Source organism: Acipenser ruthenus, chromosome 1, assembly GCF_902713425.1.
Source record: "Acipenser ruthenus chromosome 1, fAciRut3.2 maternal haplotype, whole genome shotgun sequence".
In the NCBI taxonomy this organism is placed as follows: domain Eukaryota; kingdom Metazoa; phylum Chordata; class Actinopteri; order Acipenseriformes; family Acipenseridae; genus Acipenser; species Acipenser ruthenus.
In genome coordinates, this window is record NC_081189.1 from 18,536,382 (window position 1) to 18,557,316 (window position 20,935).

Genomic DNA, 20,935 nt, shown 5'->3' on the forward strand with positions numbered 1-20,935 from the left:
TTAAATACACTATTCACATATGAAAACATTTCAGATTTCTTCTTTTGTAACCACTGTGCTACAAATATAATAGCGTCAGTAAGTTTAAAAAAAAAAAAAACACATTATGATACTATATTAGCATGTCTTTGCAGCAAATATGTTTTCCTTTGGCAATGATTAACTAGAAGTCAACTGTGGTCTTCAGGTGCCTTCCTTTTAGCCAACCAGATCATTTCAATATTTCCCATTTTCATCATATATTCCTGGAGTTTTCTTCCCATCCTGAGCTGCAGGGGACCTGCTTCTATTGATACAATTGAATTATCTTTCAATTGTCAAGGCTGTATTTAAAAAAGTGTTTTTAATTAAACACACAAGCAATACTTGTACAAAAAGGTTTATTTAGAAAAAATAACCCAACAATTTTAGAACATCAGTTCACCACAATATCATAACAATACTTTTTCACAATAAACCATATTAAGGAAAAAAAACATAAGTTGGTTGCATTTCAAGCCTAGGAGTTGCCACACATTAAAAGTAATAAAAGCAATATTTAAGTAAATTTAGGAATGCCATTGCACAATGAATCAGTGACTTAATTCAGCCATACAAGATAAATATTAAACACAAAAAAGTCTGAAAAACTGCTATCAGAGTCTAGCTATAACCACCTCGTAGAGATCTTCTATCTGATGTAAAATACTGCTCCTTCACCTAAAAAAAACAAAATAATATTTGTCAATGGAAATCTGTATGAATTCCTAAATATCACATTTTGAATATGTCCCATTAACATTTAAAACAGACAAATATATATTCTATATATACATATATACACACACACAATTCTACAACTAAAGCTTAAATAAATTAGTCCATAAGCTAGAAATCCTGAAGTGCAGCAAACGGCAGAAGTGCCAGGAATCCTACTAGCTGATTAAAAGGGCAAGACCTTTAGGCTCTCCTAAAACAAAACATATTATATTATATATGCATTATGCTTACATACATGCTTACATACATAAATAAATACATACATACATACATACAAAAAGTATTTAAGACAAGTTTTTGGTTCTCACAGTATTAAAATATGAATGAACTACTTAGAAAAAATGATCATGATATTCAGAAGAACATATTTAATCCACTTGATTGTCTCAGAAAACAAAACCGTATACACAGTATACAACATTATATGGATCTCTTCAGAAGAGTGAAATCCATGCACAGAACAGGTTTTAGCTCATGGACTACTGGCAATTACTGCTACAAGGGCTATAAACGGGGAAAAGCAAGCATTACAAATAGATTAGGAATAAAATATATTATGACACTGGAAAATCCAGAGAAAGCTGTATCCTTAGAAGAATAAATAGTTATTTTTTTCAGTAAGTTGTCGTATTTAAGCATTACTTGGGGCCTGTAAAAAATTACATTAAAATTACATTATAATGTATATGTCTATATAAAAAAAGCAAAGAAATAAGTGAAGGCAAAGCTTGAAGTATCCATTGTATTTTCTAATGCTGATACAGGATGTTGGAAGAGACCATACCAAACGGCAGCATTCGAGAGCGTGAGCATCTCGTACCCTGTCCGCATTGAGCGGGCCTTTGAGAATCGTGAAGTCAGCGCGACACACGGCCTGCAATGAAGTTCCCGCTGGCGGGTACAAACAAGGTACAATATCAGAGTTAGTAGGCAACATTCTTCTTTCCTTTCGTTGTAACTCCTTAATTTGTACCCATTAGCAGTACTTTACCTGTTAACTTTACAGTTACAAAAGGGCAAAAGCCATACGCTTAAGTGCACCAGTGGTACATAACTCCAAAAGAAGTCTCTAAGTTACCATTACAGAAAGCACGTCTGGGTGCTGTGAAACTTTAAAGAAAAAATTCAACATTATAATACGTTAAACAAAAGGTCAATATAATAATTAAAATGAAATTTATATTAATGAAGTGTTGCTATAAGCAATGTTTCAACATACCTGCTTGTTAAAAGTAGGGATTATATTTTAGTATGGCTTGTAACTGTTTTGGTGACCACCTCGCCTTGGGGTTTTGCCATAACCACTCTGCTGATCTAGAGTTTAAAACAAAAATCTAATATTACACCTCAGTTTACAGAATGCTGTCGCAACTGAAGATTTAATGGTGTACTCAAACTACTTCATAAAAAACTTCTAATCCAAAAATTGACACTGTTTAATAAAAAAATAATAATAACTGCTACATTCCAAAAAACTGAATCTTGAACTACCCTACAAACCAAACCACACCAAACAACTAGCAATGTTGTGTAAATGGCAGATTTTAAAAACGAGAAAATGTCAAATAAAAAAAAATTATGAACTCTGAGTAACTAAAATGATCTTTTGTTGTGTGTAATTAAAAGCGAAAATAAAACATTTTGAAAACCGCATCTCAAATGCACCCGATTTATGACTGGTATCCCCGTTCACTCTGAGGAAATCTGTTTTGTCAGAATTTTATTTTAGGGATACAATTTCAACGTTCCAATGCTTTAGTGGTCAGAGAGTTCAACTACAACTTTGTTTTCGATGACTGCAGTGCAGTCATTCTTTACTTTTTGATCCCCAAAACTCCTTCACTATATAATAATTCCCCAAATTGAGGTATTTTACTGTAGAAGTCATGTGTGGGCTGTATCTTCTTGACAGATAGAACTGCAAAGGAAATGGTCCTGGCTTCACTGAGCACAGTGAAAACTCTTATGCAATAAGAGATCCTCAACACATTACAAGTTACAAATTACAATAAAGAAAATCATACTGATATTTTACGGCTGATATTTTACCTCCTACCCTAAGAAATGTATTAACTTACAGCACGATTGTTTTCAGAAAGTCATTCAAGATTTGAAAAAACAGATTAACAAGATCCATTTTACCAAGGTACCGTATTTTTTTTTTTTCCTGCTTTACTGTTTTATGCACAGGGTGACATCTGTACACAGAAGATGTACTGGAAATTTGACAAATCTGTGCTTACAAATTTTATCTGTCACTTAAAGGTTTAACACATTTTTGATTTAACAGAAACCCTATTTGGCATATGGTTCTGTGCTTAGCTTTGACATCTCTGGGGTTTTTGAAACTTGAAAGTATTTGATGTTGGGGTTTTGAATTTCCAAATGGTTGTTTTCATGTTCTTTCACCATTTTAAAAATCGAAAATGTAGAACAGCATTCACCTGTTCCAGGTACCCTTAAGCACAACAACCAATGGCTGAACATTCCAAAATGAGACTTCCACTGCACCAAATGCTCTGAATCCATTCTATAGTGCCACCTTGAATCGTTGAAATTGTCTCCCTCAATGTAGAAAAGCCGTCACTGTCAGTTTGTTTTTGACACACTTAAGCCTTCAACAGTCCAGAAAAAAAGGATACAGCAGGAAGGCTAAGAAACACATGTAGAAAGGAAATTACTTTAAATAAGTAAATAAGTGTTTTTATTTAGAGAGATATTTTGCAAGTGTTGCAAAATATGGAGGATATTGTGGTATACATTGCTGACCTATTTAAATACTTCACATTGTTCATATTACATATAAAGATTAAACTAAAACATGAAGATCCCAGACTAATAATGCCACTGTTTCCTAATCGTACATTAACAAAATAAGTGATGAACAGTTTGTTCTGATATTAGAATATATTGCAATAATATGTATACCTTATAATGAGTTATGGCGGCATTATAGTCATTCTATAATTAAGATGTGTATTGATTTCCACAAAACATAGAAATGGCAGATGCAGCTTAAATAATTTAGTAACAACAAAAAGTTGGAAAAAAACAAAAAAAAAACAAGATGTTGTGATGCCATATCATTTTCTTCTTTTTATTATGTGTGCTTTCACAAACAAGTTTACATACTGCTGTAGTCACCATATCCGTAGTAGTTGTTATAACCAGAGTAATCATAGCCTCCATATCCTCCATAGCCTTGGTTGTTGTATCCGTAGTTATAATTGCCATAACCTTGATTCCAGTAGTTGCCATATCCCTGGTTCCAATTTTGGTTTGGACCTGTAAAGCACCATTTCTCAATTACTAACCATTAACTGTTTATTTTGCATTACAGTGTGATTAGAATTATTTAAGCATGTGAGGATTCATAGCAAGACTCCTCCTCTTTTTAATAGAAGGTACGCTCAGTGCAGTGCCACCTGGTGTCGAAAAGCAAGGTTTATAATCAAGGCTTTTTTTAAATGGGATTTCTGCATAACATATACCGCCCAGTGGCCAAATGCTGTAATTGTGGTTTCTATTTATGCATACTGTTAAAGGGAAAGTTCAAGCCACATTTTCTGCACAGCCACAGCAATGTACTAATCTGATATTTGAATTACATAATACAGTCCTCTTACCTCTTTATGAGGTTTCCATTTATTCTGAGTGGTTCGTGTTGCAATTACTAAAATATTTGTAATTACATTTTTGGTCTACACTGTGTTAAGGTACTGGATCTAGTAGCTGTTATTATACAGGCTAGATCACCCATAGCCTGCATATGTCTATGGCAAGAAATGATCTTTCAACTACAATGTAGGTCAAAGCACCTTAACCCAGAGGATACGATAAACTGAATCGAACACAATTTTTCAGCACTTGCGCTTAGAATGATTGGAAATACCATTGCAAGGTATAAAGAGAGAAAAAAAATGAACATGTAAGTAGAAGCTACCTTCTCTTTAATACAATGAAATATTACCAAGACTAGGGTATTACTTCAAAGAACACACACAGTTTCCTACCACATGCTGACAGATTAAAAGATTAACATGAGAGTAAACATTGCAATGCATCTGATCATGCAAATGTCTTTTTGCAGGGGGCCAAATAAAGAATCCAGATTCCTGCCAACATGTGTTAACGGCACTCATTTAAAACCACTGCGTGGATTATTTTTTCTTTCTATTAATCACTTGGCTATAAACCTTCTGGTATCATTTGAATATAGTAAAATCACAGATTGATATACAGTATAGATTTATGGTTTTCTCTTTCAAACTCCCAATCTGCCATCTGTTAACTTGCAACAATGCAACCTATTTCCGATTTACCTCCTCTTCCTCGAGTTCTCATGGCAAAGCTGCCCCTGCCTCCCCAATGTTGTTGCTGCTGTTGATACTGCTCCTTGGACATGGCAACTTTGATTTCACACTGTAGTGACAAAAAAAGCCTGTTAGAAAAATGAACTCCAAAAAATAACATGTTGATTAATAGGGGTATAAACATCCTTTACTTCGAGATCCTCGAATACCTATGACAGGGCTGTTTTTCTGTTCAAACCAGGATCTAAATCTACACTTGTTGAAGCTCTCTATGTACATCGGATTACAATGTTTTGTTTTTTTAAATTAAATACAGGGACAGGTTAAACACAAGTCTGGAATTTTAGGGCTACTAGAATTGGAGGGAAAAAATAAATAAAAAAAAAACCACCCACCTGCTTGAACCTGGACTATAGCTATGGCCAAAAGTTTTGCATCACCTAACTAATTTTGCTTCATAAAGTAGAATGAACTGCTGAATTATGTTATGTTAACATATTGAATTACATACCGCTTTGTAGTTTTCCATATACAAATTGAAAAATATGACACTTCGAACTCTAACATGAAACACTGCACTACATCATGGCTTCCGGTAAACTTTTGCGATATCATTTTGTAGGTCCTTTGATTACATGATGTTAAATAATAGATCTAAATGGTGTTCATATATATATATATATATATATATATATATATATATATATATATATATATATATATATATATATATATATATATATATTTTTTTTTTTTTTTTTTTTTTTAATTATGTCTTAATCCCAGAATTCTAGGTGATGCAAATCTTTTGGCCATAGCTGTAGATCACACCACCTTATTTAGGTTCTTTAGCACAGAGGGACATTGCATTGTAAATAGTTTGGGGTAATTAAAAGGGAAGGGTTGTGGTCCATTTCTAAAGTGAGTTTCAGTTTCCAAATTCATGTCAATAAATCTTCAGTCATACAAATAAAGACAGCATTTAGTGTTGTTGGCATTAACGAAAAACAAACAAACAGAATCGAGTCTGAAGAAAGTTAGTTAGTCAACTCTCAATTATCCATGGGGAGATTATCCGGGTTGCAGATTAACCGTGCTGCAAAAAAGGAAGAAAAATACCCGTGTACTGTACAGTAAGCATTCTTTTCCGCATGCGCAGGTTGCATTAGGCCAGTGACTCAGTGCCATTGGGACTGCAAACATGTCGGCAAGTAAACGTAATCGCATAGCTGTCACAATTCAAGAAGAACTTGAAATAGTTGAGAAGCTGGACCAAGGTAGTCCTGTAAAAACAACTTTCAGTGTAATATGGAATTGGTGAACATGCGGTTCAGGACTTCACAAATGAAGAAGCGGTTTGCTAAGAGGAAATCAATGAAAAAATCAAGGATGATCGACTACTTTAAGAAACTATCATGTAAGTACAGTACACTGTACATGTTTTATAGGTTTCTATAGGTTTTGCATTATCCATGTTTTTGTTTTATCCGGGGCATTACCCAGGATAATCGAGAGTTGTGACTAATTACAAAGTAAGAACTTACTTTACTGAGCCCAACATTGTGGTATTTCTTTTCCATTATCTTCTTTACAGGTTCTTCCTCTTTGAATGTAATAAAGCAGAACCCTCGCCTTTTATTCGTCTTGTTTTCCATTGGCAGTTCTATTGACTCCACCTGCGGGCATTTGAAATTTCAGTTAAAATGAGCACCTTTCAGGACCTCTATCCTAACATGCCTGCCTCATGAGGGCAGCTAGGCCTCCACTTTCACAAGAATGCTCCACTCATACACTTCTTCTAGGTGAAGTCACAGGCACATTCTCCATAGGTGTCAACTAATCAAACCATACTGTGAAACAACAACAAAAATAATGAACTTAAGAATATTACCTCTCCATAACCACCAAAATATTCCCTAATTTTCTCTTCAGGGGTATCGGGGGAAAGGCCTCCAACAAAGACCTTCTTCACTGGTTCTTTCGTTTTCATAGCCTTGGCCTTTTTGGGGTCAATTACTTTTCCATTCAACTTGTGTTCTTTTTGCGCCATAACCTACAAAACATCAGCATTGTGTAAAAAGAACAATCTGAACGATCAAGGTTGTAAGTGCTGCTAAAAAGTTAGACATGTTCTAGCTTGTATTGTTGATTACAAAGTCACCTCTGTCAATTACGAAATGACAGAAGATAAAAACAACACAAACTTTAAATACAAAAATGCAAACTTCATAAAACTATCGCCTGGTTTCCCGGACACCGATTAGCACTAAACTTGGACTAGCTAATGTTACAATGCATTAGGTTAGGTAGTCCATGATTGGTACCAATAGATTCTGCTGTAATAACTACAAATCATTTGGTTATCTGCAAACATGCTCCCATTGCACAGCAGTTTGATACATTCCAAGTTTTACTGCAAGCTTAACAACTATATGGATGATGATGTGCTAAGATGTTGTTCACTAAAACTGTTCCATAACCCCTATAGAACTTATAATCACCGTTGAGCTCATCATTCTATTTATTTCCAGTCATAATGGGTCCAAAATACCACCACTACACCTCATGCTCAGGTGGTGCCAATGAGTCTATACGCTTTCCGGACCAGTTAGGATAAGAGCACAAGACAGGGATTGAAAAGTATTAAACTAAACTAGACTAGGGAATTTTTGTGTTTGCTGGTCAATCAATATATTTGCTTACAAAATAGGTGTTTTTTTTTAATCGTTCTTGACATACCACACGGAACCACTGCATACGAAACAATTTGCATAACTATTAAATGCAAGCTTTTATTAAGGCTTACACAAGGACAGACAGTAGAAACTGCATTTCAATGTTGCTCGGGTGCAGAATATGTGTTCACTGATGCAGCCTCTGATCCATTTAGAAAAATAAATAATGAATGAAATTGGTGCGGGAGTGAGCGTTCAATATTACTTTATACCCCTTCTACATGCAGAACAACATGTAGCTGTGCTGGATACTCTCTTTAGAGAAGGCCGTTATTAATTAAGAAAAGAAATACCTTATCCACACTGTCAGCCTCTTTAAATAATACAAAGCCGAATCCTCTGGACCGTCCAGTGATGGGATCCAGTTTTAATGTGCAGTCTACAACCTCTCCAAACTTGCAAAAATAATCTTTCAGGTCCTTCTTTGTGGTATCCCAGCTCAGCCCTCCAACAAACATTTTTCTGTTAAAGAGTAATGTACATTAAAAAAAAAAGCTTATTTAGATGGGCAATCAACTTGTTTCCCCCCCCCCCCCCCAGAGATAACTATCAAGTAACCCTTTTTAAATAAAATATACTACCAGATGTACAGGTTAACAGCATTTTAGTAGTAAATGCATGCTTTCCTGTTCATTTGCACAATATTGTTCCCAAGATTTCAAATACACAAATATTTTTTATTAGAAATAATCAGATTAAATTTGTATGCCAGAATAATTAATGTATCAGATTAAATGATGGTTATACTTGTATTTGATTCAATTGCACACGTTCCACTCCAGACTGTCGGAATCCATGTGTCACTCGACAAGGGAAACAAACTACACCAGCTAATTTTGTAATAAATGAAGCTTCACATCCGTCAAATGTAGAACGAGCAACACGATCTAAACCAAACATGACGAACAAGCCACGGAGTCACTTCCAAGGTTCTGGTGCAGTCCAGCTATTTTTAGCAGAAAAACTGGATCGCTAATTTTATGTCATATCATGTGGGCCAACCTCAAGCGACACTAAGAAAAGGGCGGGTCTCATCTACTGCAGGTTGGTACTCTGGCACAGGCTGTATTTCTAAACCTCTCGACGTGATACTGTTGCAGCAGGCTACTGATTGAACAACGACTCAAAAATATACAGCAAATATTGTTACAGTATACAAATAATATATTAAACATGGTGCTTGCTACCGCATCGCCGCACTGTGAATTCGTGTACCGGTATAGCATTAGTAATAAATAGCAGCACTGTCAATTATGCCATGATACAAACGACATCGATAAGTACAGTATTTAATCCTTATATACCTTGATGTTTCACTGCAGGCATCAGGGTCGTTCCTGCGGGGAAAAAAGCATCGCAAGTCATTTTTTTCAGCGACTCATAAAAAAAATAAAACTTACAGTACCAAGGCAGGCTTAAACTATGCGCAAAAATGTCTACACTTGAAAATGAGTTTACAAACGACAGATTTAGGTTACAGTATTTAGAAACCCCCACAAACCTAAAAACAAATAAAACGGCGTGTAGCTAAAATGAAACTAACATTTTATAATGCAGCAGGAACAAACATCAACTAATCCTGTGTCTCAGTCTAAAGCAGGAGCAACGCCTATTTCTGTATATACCGGTATATAATCTGACAGTACGAAAATGCTGATAACCTGTCTTTGTGGTAGATTCATCAGTGGCAAAGCAAGAAGCATGGCAAGTTTGTACTACTGGCAAGCTTTTTCGAAGTTAACTTTTGGCCTAAGTAATAATACGTCGTTATCAGCGGCTCTCTCAAATTCTTACCCTTCATCTTCCTCGTTCCTACTCGCATCGATCTTGGCTCCCTCGGATTCCCCCGCTATGCTTTCGCCGGTCGCCGTCTGCACTTCCTCGCTGCTCGCCTCCTCATCCTCCTTCTTCACCTCCTTATCCTCCTTCAACACCGGCTCCTCTCCGGCGTGCTGCTCTTCAGACATATTTACCGACGGATATTACGGCACCTTTGAATTGATTACTTCGGGGTTCGTTTTTCTTCTTTAAAGGGGAGGCGACCCGAAGGAAGGAGAGCGCTCGCTCACACATACATACACACACACCACTCGGTGACAGCTCTAAAAGCTGTTTGTTTTTTTTTCTTTAGGTTTTTTTTTTCTCTCTACACTCTTCAGATGTTAGTAATGGCGCTGCTCACAAAATGGCCGCAGGAAGGAAGCAGTACTGGGAAGGACTGTCGGGATGGGACCAATCCGAGACCACATGAAAGCCACATACTAGTCACGACCTACTCAGCAATACTAAGGTAGAGTACGGTAGTTTTACCCACTTTTGTAAAGTTTCTTGGTAAGGGAAGCAGTATCGGGCGACCGTTTGAAGTACTAGGATAGGGCTGTGACAGCAGACTATCAGGTCTGAATGAAAGCTCTAAACGGCAGACCTATGCCCCCCCCTCAGTAATATGAATGTGTATGCTTTTGGTACCGGTGTCACGGGAAATTGGTAGACCGTGAAGAAAAAGAAATCGCCTTTACTGAGCATGCGCAGACTTCTGACGTTAAAGAAGAGTTCACGGTTCCAGTTTCTTATCTGTAAACTTTAATCGTTGAACACACTGTATGTAGAACATAAGAATATAGGAAAGTTTACAAACGAGAGGAGGCCATTCGGCCCATCTTGCTCGTTTGGTTGTTAGTAGCTTATTGATCCCAGAGTCTCATCAAGCAACTTCTTGAAGGATCCCAGAGGGTTCAGCTTCAACAACATTACTGGGGAGTTGGTTCCAGACCCTCACAATTCTCTGTGTAAAAAAGTGCCTCCTATTTTCTGTTCTGAATGCCCCTTTATCTAATCTCCATCTGTGATCCCTGGTCCTTGTTTCTTGTTTCAGGTCAAAAAACTCCCCTGGGTCGACATTGTCAATACCTTTTAGGATTTTGAATGCTTGAATCAGATCACCGCGTAGTTTTCTTTGTTCAAGACTGAATAGATTAAATTATTTTAGCCTGTCAGTATGCCTTTAAACCCGGGATAATTCTGGTTGCTCTTCTTTGCACTCTTTTTAGAGAAGCAATATCCTTTTTGTAACGAGGTGACCAGAACTGAACACAATATTCTAGGTGAGGTCTTACTAATGCATTGTAAAGTTTTAACATTACTTACCTTGATTTAAATTCAACACTTTTCACAATATATCCGAGCATCTTGTCGGCCTTTTTTTTATATAGCTTTCCAACATCTATCGTTTATCGTTTTAGTTTTGAAATTGGTTACCATAACATGTTGTACATAGTTAAATCACTTCGTTTTAATAATAACACGGTTTAATATGACACAGGCCTATCGTTAAATGAATTTATAGAATATACTGCATTTTTGGTTGTTATCTATTGTTATCATTTAATCATAGTGGTTAACTTTACCTTACTACAAAGGGTGGTAAGGTAAAGTTACATTTCTAAACAATCAAATAATCAAATAAAAAAATAATTTTATAAAAATTGAACAGTAATTTGTATGATCCCCCGCCCCCCCTTCTCAATACAGTTCAGTGGAAGTTTTTTTTTTTTTTTTTAGTAGTCTATATATCAATATTGAAACCGTATTCATTATTTTCGTTAATTTCGTTAAACAAATAGCGTATTTTTTTAATCGTATTGATATTTATTTTGCGTGCAAACATGCACACTAAATAAATAAAATCACATTTCAGCTGTAATGCAAGCCACCTCTGCTAAATTATTATTTATTCAACCCTAATCACAATAACAGTTACAACTCTTTAACCGTGTACCATAGGATAATGCATTGCAAACTTAATGCTGCATATTGAAGCATTAAGATATTGTGGTACAGCATATTTAAAACATGGGAAATGCACAGGATTTTTTGTTTTGTTTTCACTGTCTGCCGTCCCTTGACATCGGTAATGATTTATTTAAATATTAAATGTGTTTTGAAGATGTAGCAGTCAAAACAGCTTAATAAATGCATTTTAAAATATATGATATGTCATGTGGAACCTCTATGCTATTTCTTCATTGGGATTACCAATCCCCTTTATCATTCGAGGCTGATAGCCGGATGAAAGACGGTGAAGTCTGAAGCGAATTTTTAAAAAATCTAGGATAATGGAAGATACAGGCAGCATCTAGTGTACTTCAGCTCTAACACTCCACCTTGCTGATATGACGTCGGTTTTATCCTTAATTAATGTATACACCATTACAACCTTTCTTTTTCTTCTCGCTAGTATTTTTTTTTTAAATTTTATTTCATGTTTGTGAAATGTACAGGTAAAAACATACACATATCATGCATAAAATAGGCCTATCTAAAATAATATATCACACACAGATAACACAGTAATTGTGTTTTGTTTTTACAAGATATTGGTATCAGTGTTATTACCTGAGACACGTTTTTAAGTAACCGTTAATAACATATTTCATTAAAAAAAAAAAATCTCAGTGTTGCTAATGCTCTTTGCCATTGCGTGAAAGGCATCGACCACTTCAGCGTACCGTTCTCTTCACATAGGTGGGGGAGCGTGTATCCCGTGTCAAGGATTAGTCTTTGCTACCTATGAAAGTACACCATTGTGTTTTTTTGGTCATGCCTAATTTGATGGCTTCACATGTCACCTAATGTGAAAATTCTTGGGTTGAAACGATTTGATACACCAATCATGTTATGTTTCATTTCCATCCAAAAGGTTTGTATAATTGAGCATATGAAAGGTTCATGTGACATAAATTATTAGGACTCATTCCCATTGAAGGTAGTTTTACTGGAATGTAGTACTATGATTGAAGAGCCTTATATTGTATTAATTTGTGGGTATCTGTCATAAAAGGCTTTCTGACACACTCCAATTGCTTGGTCAATTAAGGTTAATCTCACAACCTTTCTAGCCACTGAGATTGCTCTGTTGCAATAGATACATACACTACTGTGCGCTTTTCATTTTACACATGGAGTCTTTTTTATGCTGTAAGCTTTTATCCTTGTACATTTCATGATGACTGTTGTATGAAACCTGAAATTGATTAAAAAAAAATGTCAGATTAATTCATACCCCAATCATTTTGTGATATATCCCACTTGAGACATGCATTATCAAAAAATATATATATATATATATATATATACACAACTGTTGTAATTACAGAAAGTTTGATTATAGCATTTTAATGCCTTACTAAATGAAGTGATGACTTACTGTTACATATTGAAAAACAGGGATCACAGTGCCTCACTTTTACAAATTGCAATACATATGTCACATAATGCATTTGTAAACACTATATCTGACATATACAAGTATGTTACATTGGGTCCTGTCATATAAATAGAACATGTTGCTTAGGTATGATGCTTATACAGTAGTAGATAACTAGTAGGATCTGAATCTAAATACTGTGACAATGCAAAACAATCTATAAATGATTTTTTGTTTTGTTTTTAAATACTGTAGACGTTGGCATGAAAGCAGGAAAATACATTTGTGCTTTTACTGCACTTCAGTGATTTTTGCACCGTAAGCCGTTTAAGTTCTGGATCAAAACAAATTGGTCAAGTGCTTTTTGTACTTGTTTCCTTTAAGTCAATTATAATAGTTCATAAAAAACATGAACAGTTACCAGCAGGACAGGGCCATTTGGCCTAATAATGCTTGCCTGGTTCATAGTTCCTTATTGATCCTAAAACTTTGGTTGGTCAGTTCACAAATTCAGCCACAAATGTGGCTTTGTAAACTATTACACAGTGTATGAGATGCTACACTTGATGCAGCTGTTAACACAATGGCCAAGTTACACACAGGTGGAAAGTATTTTTATATATTGGGTCTCAACCATGCAGTATCTTTAAACATGTGAAAAAGATTATATAGACTAAACTCAAAGGCAAACCAAGGTGTTGCATCAAGAGGCAATATAGAACATACAGTAGATTTTGTTTTCTCCACAGTAAAAACATGATTTATCCCTAGGTGTTTTTCGGAAATAAAAATAGAATTTTCAAAACTTCAAATGTCACATATACATTATATTGGTAAAAGCAGTAATTGTTTGAACATGAACAACAGCAAGTGTGAGCAAAGTCATTTAAAAACACAGTTATTAGTTATTCTAGAGGCATGTTGCTTAAGTGTCTGTGTGTACTACTGTCAGATTTCAAATAAAACAAGAAAAAAAATGTTTAATAGAAGCATTACACACCTTTTTTTGCTTTTCATAGGAAAGGGGGGAGAACAGACACTATCCCCATCAAGAATTGTTGCTCTCCTTTATAAAAATGCTAAAACTACAAGTGGTTCACATTTGTCTTCATAATTGTGGATTGTAAATATTGAAATATATTTAAGTGTCTATAACTGGTATTGCAGGATCTTTGAAATTTCTAATGATTTTGCTTGACTTTACAATTAACTATAGACCGAAATAAATTCAGGCACAGCAGTTTCTGTATTCATACTTTAATCCCTTCACGGTTTTGGAAAAAAAAAAAGAAAGGGAATTACATTAAAAAGATGCTGAACAGAACAATACAAAAGAAAATAAGCTGAACAGATTAATTGCAGCAATACAACAGCCATGTGGCAAAGGACAGATGTGAACACTCCAATAAAAATAAGAACTGTTCAGTAGCTATTTACAAAATGGACACCCGGTGTGCCAACTTCACACTGATGTTTTAGGATTACAAAATAAATGTCATCTCAAAATGGGGAAAAAAAAAAAAAAAAAAAAAAAAAAAAAAAGGATATTTTGGATTTAAAAAGGATTAGAACCTCTCGGTTGCTACCAGGATAACTAGCAGAATGCTCCTCCGGATCTCCCACCTGGAAAAAAAAAAAAAGACAAGCATGTGTTAAACCTTTGTACCAAACATTACATGAAAATTAGAAAAACGCCCAAGTTGCACTGATTAGCTTCTTGTGCTGTCAACTTTAAACTATTAAAAGGTTTTTTTAAAAGATCATATGTAGAACATGCAGATTTTTTTTTTTTTTAATTATACAACCAGCCCCATATTTAAGTTATAGAAATTCAAATTTTACAGGTGTGATCACTTACTGTGGAGCACAATTAATTTGTTAACCCATTCCTGCCACTAGTTCAACACCCCCCCCCCCCCCACCCCCTCCAGATATTATATAGTACAATCAACTTGCTTTGCATTTTATTCATTGATAGTGTACATTTGAAAGGTTTATTTGTTGTTCCTGGGAAAAGAAAAAAAAAAAAAAAAAAAAGCCTGTTACATATGATCTTTAACACCTATATTTAAAAAAAATCTTGATCTTGTTTATCATTTGACGGTTTCTCTATTAGCTATGAAGAAAAAGCAAGCATTAAAGTTTAAGCATTTACATATTTTTAAAATCACTGAAGGTCCAGAACTGAAATACAAAAATGACACTAAAATAAAAGGAGAATACAATTAAGCAGTTAAGTCATTTACAAAGTTTTTGTTTTAAAAAACCAAAAAATTAAAGACTCCTGTAAAAAAACATTTATGAAAACAAAAAACGTTAAAACCACAAAGTCTGAAGTTTCCATTTTTAATCTTTACGCTGGTACAGGAAGTTGGAAGAGACCATACCACAGGACAGCGTTTTCTTGTGCATGCCTTGCTCTCTGCCCGCTATGTGCGACTCCCAGAGAATGACGTGGTCAAGGTGACACACGGCCTGCAATGAAGTTCCCGCTGGCGGGTACAAACAAGGTACAATATCAGAGTTAGGAAGAAAATTAAAATAAATAAAAAAACGGTCCTTAATTTTGTACCCTTTAGCAGTACTTTACCTGTTAATATTGCTAATAAGTCTCTTAAGTTATTTCCATTAGATCACCTGTTACAAAATCAACAGAAAAACTAAAACAATTGCTATACAAACTTAGCAAATTAAAGATCTATAGACACAATTTAAACAAAAAAATGACATTTACAAAAACTGAATGCATGGCAACATGTGTTTTTTGTTGTTTGCCTCAAAGTGTTTTTTTCTTCAAGTCTTTATTTAATTTTTTTTTTTAGTTTAATGGATTTGTCTATTGATCTTTAAAATTACAAAAGCACAGCTAAAAATTTCATTTCCAGGTCACAAGCTTACCGAAATCCCAAGAACTGTGCGGTTTCCGTTTAGTAAGGCTGATAGTTGTTCTGGTGATTGGCTCCTCCCCTCAAAGCTTTGCCATAGCTGCTTTGTTGACCTACTTAAAGCAGAGGTTTGTTAGGTTTGCAGAAATTTGAATACACATACAAAAGTAGCTTTCTCTTTAATTAATTCTGTCAAACCTTACAATTTTTTTTTTTTTGAGCTGTCGTTCAAGAATTCTTGTACAAATGCTGTAGTCCTACAGCATTGGCCCGTCTGTGTTTATCTACATATTAATATTTCCTATAGCCTACAATCTAAAGGAAGCACTTTATCCTTAAAACACATCCATAACAGTCAATCACATATAAATCTAAGTTAAACTAAAACATCTTTGTTTGGACAACAAATATTATACATGGAGAAAGATGCTGGGGGAACATTTGTTTTTCAGTCTTTGTCTGTCCCTCCGTCCCCCCGTTTTTTTTTTATAATTTCAACACTGATCCTTAAAATGCTTTGATTTGATCAACACGTGTGTTTGGGTGTCTTTAAATAGCCAGCAAAAGCATACCTAAATATTTCAAATACTAATACAAAAGACAGACCTTTTTAGCTTTACTGTGATATCTTGCCGTGGCATGAACTACTAGCTCATGTTATGTACAAATCTTCTGCCTTCAGTCTGAATAAATTGGCTAAAATGATAGTGTATACCTCCCCTTTCTAGTTATGATTGCAAAACATTACGAAGCCAAACCAGTATTGGCTTTTAAACAAATGGAAAGCAGGGTATTCTTAAACTAAATTCTAAAAAAAATAAAAGTAAATAAAATGTTCATAAATAAGGTTTTTCCTGAGAGTGTTTTACCTGCCCAAAAGATTGATGCTCAACTTTTAGCATTTAATAATACCAACCGTTTTGCAAATATTACTCAAAAGCCCATTAGAACACGAGGAGTGAATTGACAAGAATGCCACCTGCACAGGCAGCAAAAGCTTTTGGGAAATTGTAACACTTTCACTTAAGCCTCATTCTTGATGAATAAGGTTATTAAACAGTGAATCTGCAGCTGACTTAGCATGTCCCCCTTCCCTCAGGCCTGTCAGGCTTTCAACCACCAAGGCTCTTGTAGTGCAAGGTATTGCAGTCCTAATCAGACTTCATATCTTTACATGTGCAGAGCTGCAGTCTGGCTCAGGGGTGTGATACACATGTTAACATATCCCCCTCCCCACCCAGTGTGTATTCTTGGCATGTCTCAAACTTTATAGAAGGTCAACTAACCTAAAGACTGCCTTTCCCTCAGCATGGTCTTTACATTAGTAGGGACATGGCTCTTTGTGGTAACTGTTCAGTACCAAGATCTTCCAGCAGAACAAATTGTTTTTACAAAAAATCACACACATGTGGTGTGGTGGAGAATAAAAAAAAAAATGAAGTGTATATTTCTTCTATTCTATGCAGTGTCATCTAATTCTGATACTGTACAGTGCTTGCATGTCAGAAAAGCACTTTTGAGCAAATAAAATGAGGCGTCATCACAATCCTTATTTATTGAAATTTCTTCTGCATTTACATACAGGGGAAAAATTACAATAATTTCAAAATACTGTACAGGAATACACAGGACTGACTTGTATCTAAAAGCACCAACTACTGTTGATCTGAACATCAGCAATAATTATGCTTACCATTGTAGTCGTCGTATTCCTGTCCATACCCATAGTTATACCCAGAGTAATCATAGCCACTGTAGCCATTGTACCCTTGATTGTATCCATTGCCGTAACTTCCATAACCTTGACCATAGTAATTGTTATAACCATGGTTGTAGTTTTGATTTTGACCTGGAACAAAAACGACACGTTTTAGTCAAATAGACCATTTAAAAATCTACTGTCTGCCCTAAGTTAATTACAGTAATTCAGTGTGTGTGTGTGAGATTATATATATATATATATATATATAAAGAAAAAGTGTACAGGTACCCAAGAAAGTGATCCAAATACATTTAAGTTTTCATTGATAAAGGGAATAGGTCAAAATAGACTTCTTTTTTATATTAAAAGGTGAACATTCCCCACCCATGAACCCAGTAGCTATATAACCTGCTAACTTGCCCCATTCTATAGCATCAAACTTCCAGAAACAGATAGCGTTTTCCGTTAGTTAAATTTAAACCAAACGTATAAACTGAATCAGATCACACCTGAAGCCATTTTCTACAACTATATTAGGCCGAAACAGCAGAACACATGCAGAACTAGAACTCACCTCCTCTACCACGTCCTCTTGAGCCCCCTCTTCCGCCCCTCTGTTGCTGCTGCTGTCTGTATACTTCTTTGGGCTGGGCCACCTTTATCTCGCACTATACATAAAAAACAAAAGGGTTAAATAACCCTAGAATGTGTTTGTTGCAAGGCATTTTAGAATCAACACAAGCTTGTGAACCAACATGTAAGCAACAGAAACACCACCCCTTCTCCAGCTATAGGCTGGTAAAAGTTTCCAAACATCTAAAAATACCTAGAGTAAAACTTCTTAAATACAACTAAATGCATGGTCTACCTTGCCGGATCCGACAAGATGGTATCTACTCTCCAGCAGTTTTTGTACTGGTTCTTCTTCAGCATATGTAACGAAGCAGAACCCCCTTCTCTCGTTCGTTTTGGTGTCCATGGGAAGTTCGATGCTTTCAATCTGCAAGTAAAGTGGATTTAAACCTATAAGCTTTATACCACAAAAAGCAAACTCATAGAAAGCCTGGTTGGTACCTTAAGGTGTTTTTTTTTTTTTTTTTTTCACCTGAACTGCATGATATTCTAAATAAGTGAAGAGAGAGCATGGTTTGCAGGTCTTATTTTGAAATTCAAGTGCAGTTAGACATTAGGAATACCTACCAGCACTGTTAACAAATGCCATCAAATTTATCAATGCATTTCATTATGTTTGTAAACCATATTTAATGGTTCACTGAAAGGCGCTGGTTTAAAACACCATGCAGCAACATAAGTAAAGAGAAGCGCATTTAGATAGCAGCAATCCTTCCACACAAACAGTGCAATTCAAACATGGGTTGCCTGCAGCTGTCTCAACCAGCACTTTGGGCTTCAATCAACAATCCTGTAAAACAAATCTGCAAAGCTTTCTATGCAGAACTGCTGAACAGGAGGATGCATTAACAAAACTGGTGGCATTTTAGATTCTCAAACTCCAAGTCTGTCCATGGGGTTGCACAGCCTTAAAACAAATAACTTAAGCTTCTTACATCTCCAAATTTTCCAAAATATTCTCTGATTTGATCTTCTGATGTATCCGGGCTCAAGCCTCCAACAAACACTTTTTTGGGTGGCTCTTTACCCTTCATTGCTTTGGCTCTTTTAGGATCAATAAGCTTTCCATCCAGTTTGTGTTCTTTCAGCTCCAGCACCTATAGGAAAACATAAATGATTATATGAATGGCAACTGCCTAATTGCATTTTACTATTAAAACTGAGCTTCTGTTTTACCTACCCTGTCCACACTGTCAGCATCTTTAAAGAGGGCGAAGCCAAAACCTCTAGATCTTCCTGTAATGGGGTCTGTCTTAATTGTACAATCCAACACCTCTCCAAACCTCGACAGGTAATCTGTAAGATCTTTCTTGCTTGTGTCCCAGCTGAGCCCTCCAATAAACATTTTCCTAGAATCAAAGTAGTTTGTTTTAAAAAACAAATCTAGTTAACCCAGAAAAAAAAAATATTACACGATAAATAATTGAAAGTTCCTATACACTGAGGTGTTTGTTTCAATAATGCAGGTACATACATGATAGCGATAACAGATAAATATTAATTCAAGTGGGTAAACTTATTCAAAAGGGCTAACTCAGTCCCCACTGACCATCGCATTTTTCTATATAAAATAAATTACAATTCCTCATATTTATAAATATTTAATAATGTATGTCTATAAGGCGTACAAATGTGTGTTCCCAAACACTCAATTCGCGTATGGGCATCGTCTTTATTCTTCAATAGTGCAAGTGCATAGCTCAGTGTGATATCGTCTGTGTGTTGTTCTACCACCAACAAACGTGAAACCTACGAGCTGCGAGAGACAGCTGCTCTCTCCACCACCAGTTCTGCAGCTTATACTAGGCTGGGCGTGAACGTGTGCAGTGACGTTAAGGGGAGATATTGTACTATCTATATAACCCCTCCTTCAATGACAAAATTAGGTTAGTATTTACTAGTAACTAATGGGAACAAATATAACAGCGGTCATTACACATTTCCAAAGCTTAAAAATGACCTTTCGTAGATAAATACATTTACAAACATACACTTGTAATGTTACAACAATTTAGTGTCGCATTTTCCACTAAACGGCCCGTTGCCAAACAATGCCAATAAAATGATTTTTTTTTAAAATCCAGAACTGAAATAACCGAGAAATGCATGCACAATTATAAAGACAAACGGATTTATAACAAAACGCCGTTTATTTTCACTGCGTTTCCACCAAATATTTTATTACAGTACATTGCGTTTACGCCATCTTTGTCGTATAATTAGTTTGCTATCCTACCCATCGTCCTCCTGATTTTTGCTGGCGTTAATTTTGGATCCTTCTGGAAATTCTTCCATGCTGAAATCGGACTGCCCTTCAGCTTCCATTTTTGCGACAATCTACTAATTAAAACAAACTTAAATAAAAGCGTTGTTTTATATTATTTTACACGGCACCGTAAAACGAAAACAATTACTGCCGCGTTGCATAAAATGGCGGATTGAGAGGCAGAGAAACTCAGGAGCTGTGTTTTATACGTCGCGTGACTCCGCATCAGCGAATCACAACAGGAATACCAAAAAAAAAGAGCATAGGACAATGATGTCTTAAATGGGCGGAGCTAAAATAGGGGGGAGTACCTGGAGCCCAGAAAGGCTATTCTTGTTCAGATTATGTGTGAATATTGGTATGAACACATTTTGCAGATATTTTGCAATGACTACTAGTCCAGCCAAGTTTGAAGAAAGACTGGAGTAACACTGCT

General features: G+C 35.6%; 2 protein-coding genes across 5 annotated transcripts; both read right to left on the bottom strand.

Moving 5' to 3' along the window:
- Positions 1-363: 363 nt before the first annotated feature.
- On the bottom strand, positions 364-10,200 carry LOC117408804 (heterogeneous nuclear ribonucleoprotein D0). Its single transcript, XM_059013441.1, has 7 exons — positions 9,602-10,200; positions 8,101-8,269; positions 6,964-7,125; positions 6,617-6,748; positions 5,082-5,181; positions 3,892-4,044; positions 364-2,073 (listed from the first exon to the last, which is right to left on the bottom strand). The coding sequence occupies exons 1-7, from the start codon at positions 9,772-9,774 to the stop codon at positions 2,006-2,008; spliced, it is 957 nt and encodes a 318-aa protein (XP_058869424.1). The 5' UTR covers positions 9,775-10,200; the 3' UTR covers positions 364-2,005.
- A 4,054-nt stretch (positions 10,201-14,254) lies between these two features.
- Positions 14,255-20,691, bottom strand: LOC117970743 (heterogeneous nuclear ribonucleoprotein D-like). Of its 4 annotated transcripts, none has more exons than XR_004662973.2 (9): positions 20,470-20,691; positions 19,414-19,582; positions 19,169-19,330; positions 18,469-18,600; positions 18,175-18,268; positions 17,592-17,747; positions 15,912-16,011; positions 15,401-15,505; positions 14,255-14,636 (listed from the first exon to the last, which is right to left on the bottom strand). XR_004662973.2 is itself a non-coding variant. In XM_034918490.2 (8 exons), the coding sequence occupies exons 1-7, from the start codon at positions 20,556-20,558 to the stop codon at positions 15,941-15,943; spliced, it is 873 nt and encodes a 290-aa protein (XP_034774381.1). In that variant the 5' UTR covers positions 20,559-20,691; the 3' UTR covers positions 14,255-14,636; positions 15,912-15,940. The 4 variants fall into 4 exon arrangements, 2 of the variants coding, with proteins under 2 accessions (XP_034774381.1, XP_034774380.1); XR_004662972.2 differs by having other exon boundaries at positions 15,912-16,014; XM_034918490.2 differs by lacking the exon at positions 15,401-15,505.
- Between the last annotated feature and the right edge of the window lie 244 nt (positions 20,692-20,935).

What these genes read in the sequence shown, in the direction of transcription:
- LOC117408804 (XM_059013441.1), bottom strand. Translation starts at nt 9,774, where the DNA reads ATGTCTGAAGAGCAGCACGCCGGAGAGGAGCCGGTGTTGAAGGAGGAT. An exon ending in AGGCTGACAGTGTGGATAAG is followed by an intron (nt 7,126 to 8,100) that starts GTATTTCTTTTC and finishes GATGTTTTGTAG; the next exon opens with GTTATGGCGCAAAAAGAACA. An exon ending in ATTTTGGTGGTTATGGAGAG is followed by an intron (nt 6,749 to 6,963) that starts GTAATATTCTTA and finishes AAATGCCCGCAG; the next exon opens with GTGGAGTCAATAGAACTGCC.
- LOC117970743 (XM_034918489.2), bottom strand. Translation starts at nt 20,558, where the DNA reads ATGGAAGCTGAAGGGCAGTCCGATTTCAGCATGGAAGAATTTCCAGAA. An exon ending in ATTTTGGAAAATTTGGAGAT is followed by an intron (nt 18,601 to 19,168) that starts GTAAGAAGCTTA and finishes CTTTACTTGCAG; the next exon opens with ATTGAAAGCATCGAACTTCC. An exon ending in ATCTTGTCGGATCCGGCAAG is followed by an intron (nt 18,269 to 18,468) that starts GTAGACCATGCA and finishes TTTTATGTATAG; the next exon opens with TGCGAGATAAAGGTGGCCCA.